Source organism: Malaya genurostris, chromosome 2, assembly GCF_030247185.1.
Source record: "Malaya genurostris strain Urasoe2022 chromosome 2, Malgen_1.1, whole genome shotgun sequence".
Taxonomy (NCBI): domain Eukaryota; kingdom Metazoa; phylum Arthropoda; class Insecta; order Diptera; family Culicidae; genus Malaya; species Malaya genurostris.
Window position 1 is genome coordinate 345,838,991 of NC_080571.1, and position 15,606 is coordinate 345,854,596.

Below are 15,606 nucleotides of genomic sequence, written 5' to 3' on the forward strand. Positions count from 1 at the left end.
TAAAAATAAACAAATAAATTGAGAAAGTTCGTCTGAATTCGAATATCGCAAGATTGCTTCTGGGAAGTTTTGAAGATTGTTTAAAATATTTCTCATAACCGATTTATAATTTCAGTTTGACCAGATGGTGGTGTTTAGGAAGAGCCTTCAAGTTTTTTAATCGAGTAAGCTTTCAAATATGAATCTCCAGAAAATATACGAAATCTAGCTGTGTATATACCAGATTTCGCTGTGGAGCTCTACATAAACTTCGACTGCGAACTTCACTATCAATTAATTAATTGTTCCCTGATAAGAAATTAAGAGAGCGTGTATAAAACAGCCTAAGAATACGGCCGGTTACTCACTCAAATTGTTATCTGTTCATAGAATAAATATCGATTCTACTATGACACGACCGACCGCAGTAAAATGCCTTTTCTTTTTTTTCAATGAAAAACTAAAAATAGTTGTTGTATTTTACTTTACATCTCGTTCAGGGATGTTCTGTTTGTACAAGTACCGAGTGTTTGAATACGGGTGGATTATCTTAAGTATGACTCGCAAAATTTTTAATTCTGTCATATCAAAAATACTTCTTCACTAAGAATCTGGGTGAAGTTAATCTAAGTCGTCTTAATCGTTATAATTTTTCGTCATATTTTCCCTGTATGAGTTTTTATTGATATTTTGTCGAATTGGTAATTATATTCGATAGTATCAATTTCGAATGTAGGGAAGAAAAAGATGCTTTGATTACACCCAAATTGGAGCGAACATAGTCACAGCTACACTACACCGGTGCAGCGCTAAAAACAAAAAACGGCATTATATTTCCTCTCCTTTTGATCCTTTTTCTATCTTGACGGCTGTCCACAAACTTGGATTTCTAAGCATAGGCGCATAAGCAAACGATTTTGCAGCCGTTTTTACAAAAATCGTTAGATGGAATATAAGCTAACCATTTAAATTAAACCCATAATACATTTATAATTGCAATTTCGTCTTCTTCCTTTGCGACATACAATAGAACCATGGTGAAATACTTATTGATTTGTTTTGTTCTATTTAGTTTTTTTCAATTGAACAACAAACGTAACCAAGGATATTGTTATTCTAGAATCAACAGTTTATCAACCCGGGTTGCCAGTTCCAAACATATTTACCAAAATCTCATTTTGACATTACGAGTTACTGAGGGGTAGTTAAATTTACGATACAGTTTTAAAAGCGAGTGGCAGGTCGTGTCGTCGTCTGAATTATCATAGCTATCAATGCAAAATTGCATAAAAATTCATATATACGATCGTAGCACCTTCTATACAAATTACCAGGTTCGAATACTTGTTCATGCATTGTTTATACGCTACTATTCACGATCTATACTTCTCATTATACACATATACACATCAAAGCAGCCAATGTTTCTATAATAAATAAATCTAGAATTAAACAAATGTCAACACTATTTTCATTCACAATCTGATAACATTACAACTTATTATGACGCAAAATTTCAACAATTACAAGATAACAAAATACAAATGAGAAAAGACTTAGCATAAATTATCAGTCTTTTTTTTAATTATTATTTAGGTGAATGATTAACAAAATAGCAAATAAAATTAGATAAGCTGTGCTCCCGGCGAACGAATTAGTTATCGGAAAATCTTTTTCGCTGCTCTGGAACGAAATATGAAAATGATTTCAAAACTAAAATATACAAGACACAAATCATACCACACCGAAATGAACCAGATATATCATTTCACAAACAGCTTCATAGTGAAAATTTTAAATAGGGCTTTGCTCAGTGGTTATCTATTATTTTAAGAGAAATAAGAATTCAACAGAACATATTTGTTCTGTTGTTACAACAACAGAACATATTTGTTCTGTTGTTTTGTTATGTTTTACTAAGCTCTCCAGTTGAACAATTAACTTCATTATCTGATGTTTTTATCAATTCATGATTCACTTCATTTGGTGCATTTGTCCATTCAGTAGATATATCATCCAGCTAGTTTTCATTTATAGTTTCAATAATTATGGATTCAGTACGTATTTCGTCGGTCATGCGTCGTTTAGCTATTTCGGGCTCAGCATTTTCTGAACTCAATATGTCCGACCATGCTCGCTTCTGGCTACTACTATCAACAACAAATTCTACTTTGTATACGTTTTTGATGTGCAAAGAAGTTCGAAACTCTCCATCGACCAGTTTTCTCGGGACGGCAAACAATATATTTTTTTTTTGTCACATAAATGACATTGAATTTCTCCGAGAACTCCATCATCGTCTATACTAATACGGATGTCTATTGAAGTAAGCGAATTTAGAAACAATTCCTGGGCTGTAGATCCATCGAATCTAATAAATCACATCAAAATTGAAAATTTTCTACATGTATTGATGTTTTGACCATTTAACCTTTTCTGGTAGAACGCTATAATTTCCTCGCGTACAGAATTTTCATCACCTATCGTTTGTGTTTTCCCAATTAAAGAATGGTTTCTCTGGCTTCGCTTAATGTAGAAATCAATGCCTTTCTTTTTAACGGCATTTGACACCAATTTAATGATGGCTTTTTCACCAACCATAAAACTGAAATCAGCTGGATTGCGTCGAATCTTTGGAAACAATGACGTAATTCAGCGCTAGCTGATCCAAGAGAAACACGTCTCATGTCGTTCTCGATTTCTCGTATTTCGTTGTCGTCTATATTTCCTAATGCGGCGGTGATGTACTCAGAATATTCCAAACAAACCCTAACTGTTTCTGGTATTGGCCCGACATCTTTTTGTATGTAATTCCAAAAATTATCCTGATAAGAATCAAACTTAGTTTTCCTTATCTATAGAAAAAGCGACAAGTCTTACCATAATAGAGGAGATCAAAAACAATGCACCGAAACTTGATTCGAATCCCGGGCCTAATGAAGATCCTGGTAAAATATGCTTTGAGCTCAGTATAGATTGATAGAACACACAGTACACATCGCGATGTTTGCTATGATTGAAATACGTTTCAATAAGTGCCTATCAATCTATCTATACACTGATAAAAATGTGCACGATAGATTCATATGTAAACAGCACTTCAATTTAATATGCTTTTTCATTTCAACACATAACCGAAGCGATTTGTTTTAAGATTTCATGTGCAAATTCACTAAGATGCAAGATTAGATTATTTTCACTTAGCTTCGATGTGGTTTTTCCTTTGGATTTGATGTGTTTGCTATTGAATCGAACTTCGTGTGTTAAACACTTCATTTTCTAGTGGGAATGAGTACAGCATAAATGTATGTGCAAAACATTTGAATCGGTCACCTCTGTTTCAATTGAAATCTATGTGGAAAACTATGTGACATTTACATGAAATGCATATAGAATCTAGAGGTAACGATATATCTGATCGTTTTTAAGTGCATTGCATATAAACGTAGCATGATTTCCACTAAATATTAACAGTTTTTACACTCATTTTATGAGTTAAGTGTATATTTTCATGAATTTCATGTGTTCTACAAGCAGTGAAAGATCGAATGCTTTGCACATGATGCCAGCGTGCAAATTATTTTCAGTGTACGAGACAATACGTATCATATTGATACAGACTACTATATCAAAAAAATATTTCGTTCAATCACGTGCGATACTTCTGTAAAGTTTGTGTTATAATATCAATAACAGTTTTAACCAAACTCATTTTAACGGTCAATGCGTATGTGTCGTTCCCCTCGACTTTTTACGGGTTTTTGAAACTTCTATATGCAATCGTCTAATTTACAGACTTCTGAAGTTGCGTTGGGCCTCTTATTTGCTTTCTCTCGTCATACTTATAAAATTTAACAATTGCATTGGAGGATTTCTAGTATGCAAACTTGAAAATTTTACCTGTTATCTCTGCCAGGAGTTGAGCAGTTGTTTTAATCCCTTCACTGTATATTGTACTGAAGTTTATAGCATTTTTGTCGTGAATACGACTTACTTTATTATGGGGCGCCTATTCAAAATGTGCCCTTTGAGAGAGTGATAAGTTTTTGATCGTGAATATCTCTTGTTGTATCTAACGAATCAACATAATTTTTGCTACACGCCATCGGAAATATGATCACAATTTTATGATAAAATTTTCAGTTGTGTGACATAATATCAAATATTTCAAAATTAAACTTTTCTGAAATGTTTGGTATTAACGAGTATTAAAGAGGATAATTTATAAGGCGCGTTTGCCTTTCTCGTATTTTTAAAGCTCATAGATCAGTGATCTGTGAAAGGATTTATATAATCTAACTACCAATAGAATCGAAAATTTTCAACTTAAACGTGTATAGCAACAGCATTGAAGTATTTTAATAGTACACTATTGAAAAACATGTCTCATTTGACCCATGTCAACACCAGCCAATCAGAACGCGTTCTGAGCAAGAGAACAAAATATCTCCTGCTGTACAACAAATCGTTCGAGAAAAATGTTCCAAACAGTGTTTAGTATCGTAGTGAGTTCCACAATTTGGTCCTTCTGAAAGGCAGGAATGAATCCCGTACAGCATCATAATAGTGTCTTTCAATGAATTATGCAAATCCGAAATGAAATAATCGACATTAAATTCTGTATGTGGCTATTTTTATAGCCGTTAGGGCCGCCCATTAGTGAAAAAGCTACAAACGAAATCACGTAAAAAGAAACCTCTTAACAAAAATTATATCATTTTGGATTCTATCGCCCCTGCGAGAAAATGTATTGTGTGTCGTTTGCAAAGCTACTTTCGCTTCCGACAAGAGCGATTACGTCACAGCTGCTAGTCGTTTGCATTGGTGAAAAAACAACGAAAAGAGGACAACGGTTCAGAGCATCACACTCCTACAGTTTTCTAAAGAACTATTAGGATTTCTTCTTCGCAAATCGAAGAAGAAATCCTCAGTTTAGTGAGAACCAGGCCCGTGCGCAGGAATCATCCATGGGGGGGTTTCAAGGGGAGAGGGGGGTGTCCAAAAATGTAAAACGAATTCTGACAGGATCGTGCGCGGGGGGGGGGGGGTTCAAATTATGTCAGTTTATAAATTGATAAAAAATATGAATTGTCAAGTTATTTACACTTTAATATAATAAGTACTCCATTGTTCATGAAACTTAATTTTAAAAAAATTCTTCATGGGGGGGGTTAAAACCCCCAAACCCCCCCCCCCCCCTGCGCACGGGCCTGGTGAAAACCTAGAACTGTTTGATTAGATTTGTGCACTTTTCACTGTGTGAAATTCACAGTAATCGAAATCAAGTGAAGCCTTCTTTGTTTTTGCGAAAAATGTGGAAAAGGGGAATGCTTGCATAATTCATACAATTGATCAACTAATTGATATTCGGAAGTATTATGGAACATGTCATTTGTTTTCGTATTCACGACATCCAGTTATGTCTCTGACATTATCCACTCGCCTTTTTTATCAAGCATCAGAGCGAATGGAGAAATAAATCGTCCGGTGTATTAAACGCAATTACAGATTTAAAAGGTAATATTCTCTACCGGCAAGAATTTTTTGTTGGTTCACTAAAAGCATCGACAAGTATGTATCTGTCAAAACCGAGTAGACGATTTACAATTTATTCATAGTCGTTTATATTTATAGGCCATATTGATAATGTTTCGAATGAAGCACGAGGATTTAAGACAAAGACTATTATTCTTATTATAAAAGCATTGTCATTTAACGGTGAATTTGAAAAAAATATTTTTCTGGTTAGTGGTCTTAATGATGTTGAATCGATGCGAATGACAGTTTCGCTATCTTTGCAGCATTTTGTCGTTATTTTGTCGCATCTCAATCTTGGTTGGTCGTCAGTGAAATCCTTTCAAAATTCAACACTGTGGAGGTAATACTAAATCGTAAATGTCTCAAGTTGTACTGAACGCAACAACATAATTCTTTCTTCATACCGTCAGATATATGATCAGTAATTCATGATCAATCATCCTTTTTTAGCGAGCATGGCACTCTTAGGCGAGTCCGCATCGAATCTCGTACATAGAACTAGGGGAGAGAAATGTAAAATTTGTGTGCGCCCAACATAGCAGCACCCATATCGCACAGCCTTTTGGCTAGCTGGGCAGCCATGTCCACCAGACGGCTACCAAAATTAGTTCAACGATGGCTGTAAAATCCAATTTGGCAAAACATAGTCGCCTGTATCTTAGTTAGCCGAGCGTTTTCATCTTTTCACCTTTGCTGAAAAGGTCAAAGATTCCTATGTGGAAAATCCTGGCGGATACGGTTGTACCGTTTGAAGTGTATTTCTGGCACTCGGTCTTTGGCCCGCTGGCAGCCATGCCTATCCGGGTACAATTGACATGATATCACGCGTTTTTTTATAACGGCCAATTTTTGCAACACTTGAAACTTAATTTTGATCTCGGCGAAAAAAAAATGCTGAAAACGAACGGCTAAGAGATATTTTACTGAAATTTCGGCTAAGATATTTTTTTCCAAAATAATCGGTTTATTATTTCCGATTTCTCGGCAATTCAAAATGTTATACTGATATTCGGTTTTGTAAATTACCGTGTTTACCAGCAATTGGTCGTTTTACTGAAATCAGCATATTAATGATATTTTTACATTTCGTTTTTGACTCATCAGTGCAGAGCAGTTCAAATTGAACTGCTTACTGCTAAATTCGGCAGTTCAATTTGAACCGCTAAGCAGACGTAAAGTTTCTGCTACTTACAGAACACTTTTTTGTTTTGCAACGGTGTGCAATGTCTTTTCTGACGTGCCGAACGAAAACATGTTTTCGACTATGAAATTAATTATATCAACTTACAAAAATTTATAGACAACCGAAATTCGGTGATTCATCAAAGTAACCATTTTTCTTCAGTGCAAAACTGAGTGATGTAAATAAGTGCATGTGTTTATATGTAGAATTAGTAGCAAATAAAAATTGAATTCGAATATAGCCACATGTTTCGTGATGTTAGGAACAAATTTGTTCAATGTTTGACAATTATTCGTGACAAGAAATCCCCCAGAGCATTCTTACGGGATGTAAATCTTCGCAACGCTAATCTACTGCATGAAATTGACCGGTATGATATATTTCTTTAAATATTCAATGTTTTATTGAGCCATTACTTTCGTTGTAGCCGGAATCGGATATTCTGCGAAAAATCGAATTATGTTCTGTACTATAAATAACGTGGAAGTGCATACATTATACGACGTATATGTTTGGCCATATTTTCTTCACGGGATACATTTTTTTTCATTTCTGTCACCTTTTCCGAGATTCAAGAAAAAATCTAAATTTGAAGTAAAAGAGCCACCAGGAATGTGTGTACACATCTCATTTGAGCAGCTTGATCGCACTCATTGCAATAAATCTGGTTTTTTAAGATCTACGCCGTAACTGCAGACATCACCAGCTCAAACTATCGATCCCATAATAATAGGAGTTAATTAAAACTACAACTAACTTTTGTAATATACAGTTCGCGACGTTCGCAAATGTGGTTTTTGATTTTTGACATAATCTGGCAACCTTGTTAATGTCTTTCGTTAGTGTGACATGAGCTTTATGTCGATTGGAATTTGGAATTTCAACAAGCGCTGCCAACTATACCGATTTCTCGGTATTTATACCGATTTTTGGACTTGATACAGGAATACAGATATGCTCTCTCAAAATACCGATATTTCAATTTTCATACAGATAAATACCGATTTTCAGTTTTTTTGTTGGATTCCATAGGGGTAAACCAGGTCGAGCGACCTTTTTTTTTGGTCGCAAAATCAGTTTCCGCATTAAATCGATGTTTGATTTTTCGAGAAAGATATTGTACAGATAGATTTTTCCGCCAAATACAGATTTTTGGAAAAAACTGTTGACAGCACTGATTTCTACTCACAAAAAGTTTTACGGCATCTGTCAAACCAAATCAACAAACAATCGATGTCAATAACATTGATTTAGTTTAAATAATTTTTATTGATATTGTATTATTAACAAAAACTACAATGACCGCAATTGATAAAATACAAGTACTGGATTCCATCGAAAAAGAATTGATATTGTGTTTGCAGAGTGCAGGTACGTTTTTCATTAATACCCAGTACCGACATGCTGTGATTGCCGCTTCTCGTTTTTAAGGCCAAGCACTACTCGAACTCAGTAAAGAGAAGACCAGTCAGAAAGCCACGGAAACCCATACAAATCAGTTTCTCAAGTCGCTTAACATTGTGGAATCGAAACTGTCGGAACAAATAAATTACTTGACGCAGGTTTCCACCGGACAGCCTCACGAAGGTTCCGGGTACGCTGCCGCTAAGGTCCTACAGATGGCATGGCATCGCATACAGCACGTCAAGGATCGTATTAAAGAGTTGGAGGAATGTAAAATTAAATATGCTCAAGCCACCAACCGTCTGCAAACTCAACGGGTAGGACAGAATGCACCTTCCAGCACAGCCGGTGTGATGATGTGAACGATTTGGGCATGGTACAGCAAATTAAAAGAACAGAATTTCGACAAGATTTTTTTTATTGAACTCATCGATTATTTTCATTAAGTTTCGGTTGCCCTATTCCAAAAAAATTGTTTTCCACGACAAATCGCACACATTGTAGTAATACATTGCGCTCATGACGGATGTCCGGCTCTAGAAGTTTTTCAAGCATTGTGTTTTGACGAATGCGTCGAAATTTTTGATAATTCAGTATCGGTTGTTGCTCCACACGTGCTACTTTGGAAGTGGTGGGACCATCGCCTTGCACCTCAGAGGATTTCCCGTTGCGACGCCTTCGCGAACGATGTCTACTTTTTGATCCAGTCTGTTCTGGATTATCCGGTTCTTTTTCAATTATTGTCGATGGTTGATCACTGATATCTACCTTTTCCTCGTCATCTTCTGATGTACTCGACACAATTTCACCTTCTGATAGTGTATCTGTTTCGTCGTTTATGGGAATACTTTCCGGATTATGAATTACTGGTATTTTTTCGATTGATTCCGCTGTGTTATCTGGTATTTTGGTTACAATTTCGCCTTCCGATATTGTATCTGATTCGTCGTTTAGTGGAATACTTTCTGGATTATGAATTATTGGTACTTCTTCGGTCGATTCCACTGTGTTCTCTACTATTATAGACGATCCTTCCGATTCGAGCGAATTTGCACTGCATTTAGAATCGGTATCCGACTCACACTCACTATCGCTACCATATTGACCAAGTAACGAAAGTGCGTTTTTTGGTTTTTCCTTGTAATTTTTTAACTTTGACGTTCCTTTAAAAGCAACTCGTGAGACATTTTCCTCATCGTCGGAATCTTGAATTGCTTCAGACTCTTTATCAGGAACTCGAGGTCGTCTACTTCTTGGTTCAAATCGTCCCCGACCTCTCCTTGTAGAAAATTGTGAACGATTCCTTTCTGCTGGACTTCTTTCGGGGAATCTGTTTTTATTCTCTTCTATTCTTTCTCCTCTTTTGAATCTTTCTTCTTGTGCCCTCTGTCGAAGTTCTATGTTTGCTTTAGTGGGAAAACGTTTTTTTCTCTCCTCGCGCCAATCCGATATTTCTTCTGGACTTTGTTTGGTTTGCATGTAAGCTTTTTCGCGTAGCTTTTCTTCGTCATGTGCTAGTCTCCAGTGACGCTTCATAACCTTTGGGTGACCCACATACCTACACCCTGCGACAGCACATTCCCGATGACCCTCACAGTGCTTCCGAAGCTCTTCATCCGTTTTGCAATTTACATCACATCCTTCGCACCACAGTGACCAGTTAATTTCCAGTAGCTCAGGGATCACCTCACTATCGAAGTACTGATTTCGATTTCCTTGCTGAGGATCTTTCAAAAAACGATGTTGATATCTTCCGCGATCGGTACTATGGCGGTAACGTTTTTGCTGCTGTTGTGCTAAGAAACGCGGTGGAACCGTTGAACCCCGCGGACCATACATCGGCGGAGGTTGCTTCTCGCGAGGCAGTAACATGCCCGAAGGTGTTGAGAAGTGCGGGTTCCGCAACTTTGTGAAATTATCCAAAGATTTCTTGGTCTCATCACTAAATTTTGGTGGAGGCAGTCGGAAAGGTTTGTCCTTTTCTGTAGACATGATGTACCTCGTTACAACTGTAGTAAATATAAAATGCAAGAAACAATAATGATATGAAATGCAAAATTCTATACCCGTTTTACTTTTATAATCTGTTTTGGATTGTTTTGCAGCATGCGCTTGAAATATTTCAATCTACACTGGGAAAAACACTTAAGAGCGCTACACGCTAAACGGAAATAATCGTTTTATGTTCATTTACTTGTAATCATTTTCATTCTCTTGTATATCAACTGCTCTTCAAAAAATTGCGAAACTAACATTAACGGTAAATGGAGGAAAACATCGATGGATATTTTGAAATTGGTTTCAATTTCTTATTTGGACTTACTGTATATACCCAGGTCAATTTTTGATAAGTCGATGAATAGTGGGTTCCTCTTTCAAAGGTATGTAACTTTATGAATTTCCCTTCCACTGAATAAATCAGCATAAAAAAGTTTTGCCATTTTTCGATTTGTTTACTTCTACGCACTCTGTGTGAATAATGAAATTATCTGGTTTTCGCCATTAGGATATCGACGGTAATTCTACCGTCTCAGTTATTATTCCTATATTAACTCGAAAACCATCTAAAATGACGAAAAGGAACCACAAACTAATGGCGTTTTCGTTTTTAATTTGCACTACACCGGTGCAGTGCTACACTGAGGCATGAAAAACGAACAAAAATGACGAAAACATAAACAGTAACCATTGACTACAATTAACGATTCCATTGCACAGAGCTACACCAAACTTTTGATGAGTGCTACACCAGTGGTATCGGTGCAGAAACAGTGTAGCACTGGTGTAGTGCAATTGGTAAAAACGAACGGTTTAGGTGCAGCTTTCGCTACACCGGTGTAGTGCAATTTAAAAACGAAAACGACATAAGTTATAATGCCTGAAACACTAAAACATAACTTAATTCGCTACTATATGTGTTGCCTTGCGTAGCAATCCTTGAAAGTGCTTACATTAGATTTCACATCTTACGATTAGGATGCAAGAAATAGGCGATAAAAGTATTTGATTTAAACCAACGAAGGATCACTTGTATTTCATGATTATAAGCAATAAACAGTCAGGTCAAAAGGCAACAATGATATTTCATAACCGAAGATAAGGCTGCCAAGTGCATTTGAAATTAGAGAACAAGCACAGAGGGGCTTATCCCAACTGAACTATCCGTACAGGCAGTTTGGGTACAAGTAGGGTGAAAGAGAAGGTTGTAGTGTAGCATCGGATTGTAGCGTCAAAATTGTATTGTAGCATCGTAAGGAAATCTGTATAAATATTAATAATTTTGTAAATAAAGTCAGTCTTAAATCAGAACCCAAAACGCAGTGTCTTCACTCTTTGAAAGTCTGAAACTACAGTTTGCGAAAGCACCATCGTGTTTGAAGTCAACAGGTCAAGTCGTCACCATCGAGAAGTCGAACCATAAAACTGTGGAAGGTAAGCAGTGGTACTAGCTAAAACCACAGATAACAGATATACAGGCTCGAACAAAAAATTTCAAATTCCTGTGTAAATTTTAAATTTGCTGTACGTTGGGCTCACTAAAGCCACCTACTCGACTGTTCGCCTCGGTCACAGCCTCAATATTTCAAAACGTTCCTCTTCGTTCCGGAACGATAACAAAGGTTATTTTTCTATAGCACAAATTTTCTTTTTACAGTAGTTGGAAAATCGAATCGAATATCCAACATTTAGCAACATGTTTGTGGAGTAGATGCTTAGGAGGTGATTTTCAATAATCAATTTGTGATTCAATGATTTAGATTGGTTTTTTCCAGGCTGAAATGTGAAATGTGAATAATTAGCATTCGGGAACCAAGTAATATTGATCGAATATAATTTGAACATTTTTCCGGTACAACATAAACAACGGAGATGCGATATAAAATTCCTGATTAATCCTGATTTCCCACTAGACATTTAAACATATGATCATATGTGTTCGGTTTCCTAGGATGGTACAGAGCTGGACGAGCTACAAAACTATTGTTACAAAGCAAACAATAAGCACTGAATCGCAAATTCACTGCAGTTGACAGAACTCGATAGCATTCCGGCTCTTTGTTCCTCGAATGGAAAATGACTACATTGCATAAAAATCAATAAACCGAAACTGTTTTTTACCAATGGCGATCCGATGCCTATCGTTTTCAAACCGACTACGGCAGTGAACGCCAATCTTATTTTGAATGATAATATTCCATGGCGAAGGATTTCATCACAATTCACATCCAGTTCCCGTTATCTAATTCATCAGAAGAATCACTTCCATCAAACACGCAAGCCATTACGAATGCAAATAACTGTACATTGGAGAATAGTGTAACATTCATATGACAAGAAAAATTATCAAGATGAACTATATTAGCAACACTATTACCAATTACTTGTTTCTCCCGATATCATTAAACGCAAGTGATGTTGTATGAAAAACTCGAACTCAATCGAAATACAGATCGCAAATTTAATTCGATTTAAATATTCCGATTCGATCGGAATACAGAATCGGATTGTATATAAAGATCTGAATGTCACAATAAGAACCTTAAGTATGTGCTGAATGGCGGATTTGGTACGTAGAGAACGAGTACTAGGATTGAACCTTTCGTAAAATCTTTAGATAATAGGCAAGGAGACAAGCAAGATATGGATTATGCATAGATCGTAAACAGTTTCAGTAGATCGACGTTAATTTTCAATTTTAGGAATTCGGTATCGATGTTTTCAGTCGTACTTTTCAGATGGTAGAGCTCAGATATAGAATAAGTGAAAATGCGGACAATTTCATTGTAATTTTATTAATTAACAAGAGTACGGGAGCTTTCTAAATAAATTCGTTCAAATTCATGCGAACAGCTTTGCGGTTGCGTTTCTGCCGACGCTTATTATTCGCTGTTATTTTGTTCCTGAAGTGAGTCTCTTTTAAAAATCCCTGAATAAACATATTAAAAATACAATCCTTTATTTTGGTAAAACATGCTTTGCAAACTGAGGTTCCGAAGCTTTCGTATTTGACATATTATTTCATTCGCAATTTAACATGTTTTCTATTTTCATATAAATTTTTTTTAAATTTTTGTTTAAATACGGCAAATGAAACTAACCCAATATCATTATGCGAGGAAGCGTTATCCTGTTCAATTTTCAACACTGAACGACATCTTGCATAAGGCAGTTTATGAACTGCTGCTCCAATGATATATATCAATGCGTTTATGTCCTTCGCGAGGAACTGATAGGGTGCATCAACATTTAATGGTTCGAAATCAAATGTGGGAGTGTTTCACACCGCCGTGAAAGTTTCTTCAAGATCTTCCTCATTCAGGAAAAATGGAAGCCTATCGTTCTCACCATTCATACCATCATTGGAGATGTTACTTGATTTACTGGATGATATCATGGCATATTTAAATGCAGTGCAAAATTGGAAAGCATTAGGAGCTTCATTAAACCCACAACGGCGTCGAATTTCAGAAAAAAAGTTCTCCAAGCAGTCCTGGCACAGTGGGTTTGTACATAGATAATTGCAGCTGTGTGTGTTCCAAATCCACTTCAAAGCGTTGATGTTCCCTATAAAACCTTTAAGGTATACCGGACGTTTTTGGGTACTAGTTAGTGCTCTGGACAATTTTTTTTCCTGAAAATAATTAATATATTTGGTATAAGTAATGAGTTCGAATAGGCCCAAATTTTTTTTACTGTTTTAATGTTGAAGCACGTATTTACAGTATAGTACATTGTCTTGAAGACTCGTTTTGTTTTCTCTAGAAATTTAAGATGCACAGAATTGTCTGTTATTGGAGTTCTGTAAGGCTAAAGTAATAAATGTGGTTAGGACAACTGGTATTCAGTCATATATTCCATGCAAACTAGAACCACTGCTCGATAGAAACTTTGAATGATTTTTTAATTAAGTTAGCTTGCATAGATCTGGTCTAGATAGGTTGGTTTCAAAATAACAATATTTCCATTTACCTTGCCAATTGAATTCACGTAACGTTCTTTCGAATTGAATGTATCGAATAGTTTATCGTGGAGTGCGATGAAAGACGCTGATTGTAGTGCTGCTGTTGGTAGTGATCCTATTTCTACATAATGTCGAATGGCAATAGCACATGATTCACTTAACGTACGTGTTGCTATAGAAACATTCATTTTCGAAAACGGTGGAAGTTGAATAGCTTTATAAAGAAGTTTGGGAGCTAAACGCAACGTGGATGCCACATCAGTTTCAAAAAGAAGCTTGATGTGATTAAATGAGGCTATCTGGTCTTCGAATACAGCGTTGTACTTATAAAGTGCATTTCGTGCATTTTTCAACAAATGGGGTGGATCAAACATAACGGCTATATCTTCGTTGTCAACTTGTATTATTGGGTGTTCAGCAGTTCCGCCAGCTTCACGAATCATTTTTTGATTTGTTGTAGACTGGTCCATCACCAGAGCTATCGGTATGAGTCCGGTATCACGAATAGCAATAATACTTTTTCTTGTGAGCTTCATTTGAATTTCACTTCCAAGGGTATTGTGAGCAAGAAAATACCCAACAGGCTGAAGATAAAATTCATGGAACTAAAATTAAACAAAACAAGTTGTATAAATAACTATTTTACACATCTGCTTGAATCTACTGTATATCCCAGAGACCATTATTACAACTGCTTCAGTTGCCAGTTTTGTAGGATCATTCCTTTCGACCTTCTTTACAATGCCGTAATCCGAAAATCCATAGAACGTGTCGGACTTAGCACAATAAGTCAGTTCTGATTTAACAGACATTCCATCTAGGCAGATCATTACTAATTTGTTCTGTTTAGTTCGCAGCCACTTAGTTTTAGTTTTCATTCGATTCAAGATTGCTCCGTCCAACCCTGGCTTTAAACGAATGTTTCGATTAAAATTGTACACACTGTTTTTGTGTGGTAACATTATTTGCTTTGAGTTTCTTATATACCGGTAAGTACGAGGTCCGTTTAGATACACTCCAGCTGCGAATTTCATCGTAGCTGGATGAAAACGACGAGCGGCTGGGCGTCGCGCTGCATTAAGCAATGAATCTTTTACTATGGGATAAACCTCAGCCAATTCCCCGAGCGTTTCCCTATCTGATTTTCGTCATATGATTTTTTTAATCTTACTTAATAGCTTAATTGAAATACGTTTGCTTCTATTGATCATTTTTAATCGACGATTACTGGTTTGCATAGATACAAAAAACTGACGACGAACGGACTTAAGCTTAACCTTAAGGATTTTAATAGTTTTCTTTTCATTTTGTATACGTTTCCATCTTTTAGTTTTATTCCACGATTCGCTGTCATCGTTGAACGTGTTTTTATGGTTTTCATACATCGATATATTTTTCAGAGTTTTGTCATTGGCAACTTGGTCATATATAGAATGACAAGAAGCCTCAAGACCGTCTGTTTTACTGGTTAATACTTCCGAAAACTCGTTGCTAATGGTGGTTTTCTGTAACGAAGGTAACTCTGTGGCAATTTGTTCAT

At 36.2% G+C, this 15,606-nt stretch overlaps 3 protein-coding genes across 4 annotated transcripts; 1 reads left to right on the forward strand and 2 right to left on the reverse strand.

The window, feature by feature from the left end:
- Nucleotides 1–1,587: 1,587 nt before the first annotated feature.
- LOC131428049 (uncharacterized) lies at nt 1,588–3,021 on the reverse strand. The gene is made up of 4 exons (XM_058591689.1): nt 2,860–3,021; nt 2,662–2,804; nt 2,411–2,623; nt 1,588–2,350 (listed from the first exon to the last, which is right to left on the reverse strand). Exons 1-4 carry the CDS (start codon nt 2,860–2,862, stop codon nt 2,146–2,148), a joined length of 564 nt encoding a protein of 187 aa, XP_058447672.1. The 5' UTR covers nt 2,863–3,021; the 3' UTR covers nt 1,588–2,145.
- Nucleotides 3,022–7,892: 4,871 nt separating this feature from the next.
- Nucleotides 7,893–8,513, forward strand: LOC131431968 (mediator of RNA polymerase II transcription subunit 11). Its single transcript, XM_058597965.1, has 2 exons — nt 7,893–8,071; nt 8,132–8,513. Exons 1-2 carry the CDS (start codon nt 7,999–8,001, stop codon nt 8,464–8,466), a joined length of 408 nt encoding a protein of 135 aa, XP_058453948.1. The 5' UTR covers nt 7,893–7,998; the 3' UTR covers nt 8,467–8,513.
- A 17-nt stretch (nt 8,514–8,530) lies between these two features.
- Nucleotides 8,531–10,230, reverse strand: LOC131431967 (FMR1-interacting protein NUFIP1). 2 transcript variants are annotated; one of them, XM_058597964.1, is made up of 2 exons: nt 10,180–10,230; nt 8,531–10,113 (listed from the first exon to the last, which is right to left on the reverse strand). In XM_058597964.1, the coding sequence occupies exon 2, from the start codon at nt 10,094–10,096 to the stop codon at nt 8,531–8,533; it is 1,566 nt and encodes a 521-aa protein (XP_058453947.1). In that variant the 5' UTR covers nt 10,097–10,113; nt 10,180–10,230. The 2 variants fall into 2 exon arrangements, with proteins under 2 accessions (XP_058453947.1, XP_058453945.1); XM_058597962.1 differs by having other exon boundaries at nt 10,171–10,220.
- Between the last annotated feature and the right edge of the window lie 5,376 nt (nt 10,231–15,606).

Bases quoted from the DNA above. Each gene is read 5' to 3' on its own strand.
- LOC131428049 (XM_058591689.1), bottom strand. The intron at 2,624-2,661 runs ACGTGTTTCTCT...CTGAATTACGTC, and splicing joins GAAATCGAGAACGACATGAG to ATTGTTTCCAAAGATTCGAC. The intron at 2,351-2,410 runs GTTAAATGGTCA...GTGATTTATTAG, and splicing joins ATAGCGTTCTACCAGAAAAG to ATTCGATGGATCTACAGCCC.
- LOC131431968 (XM_058597965.1), top strand. From the start codon at position 7,999: ATGACCGCAATTGATAAAATACAAGTACTGGATTCCATCGAAAAAGAA. The intron at 8,072-8,131 runs GTACGTTTTTCA...CTCGTTTTTAAG, and splicing joins ATTGTGTTTGCAGAGTGCAG to GCCAAGCACTACTCGAACTC.
- LOC131431967 (XM_058597964.1), bottom strand. From the start codon at position 10,096: ATGTCTACAGAAAAGGACAAACCTTTCCGACTGCCTCCACCAAAATTT.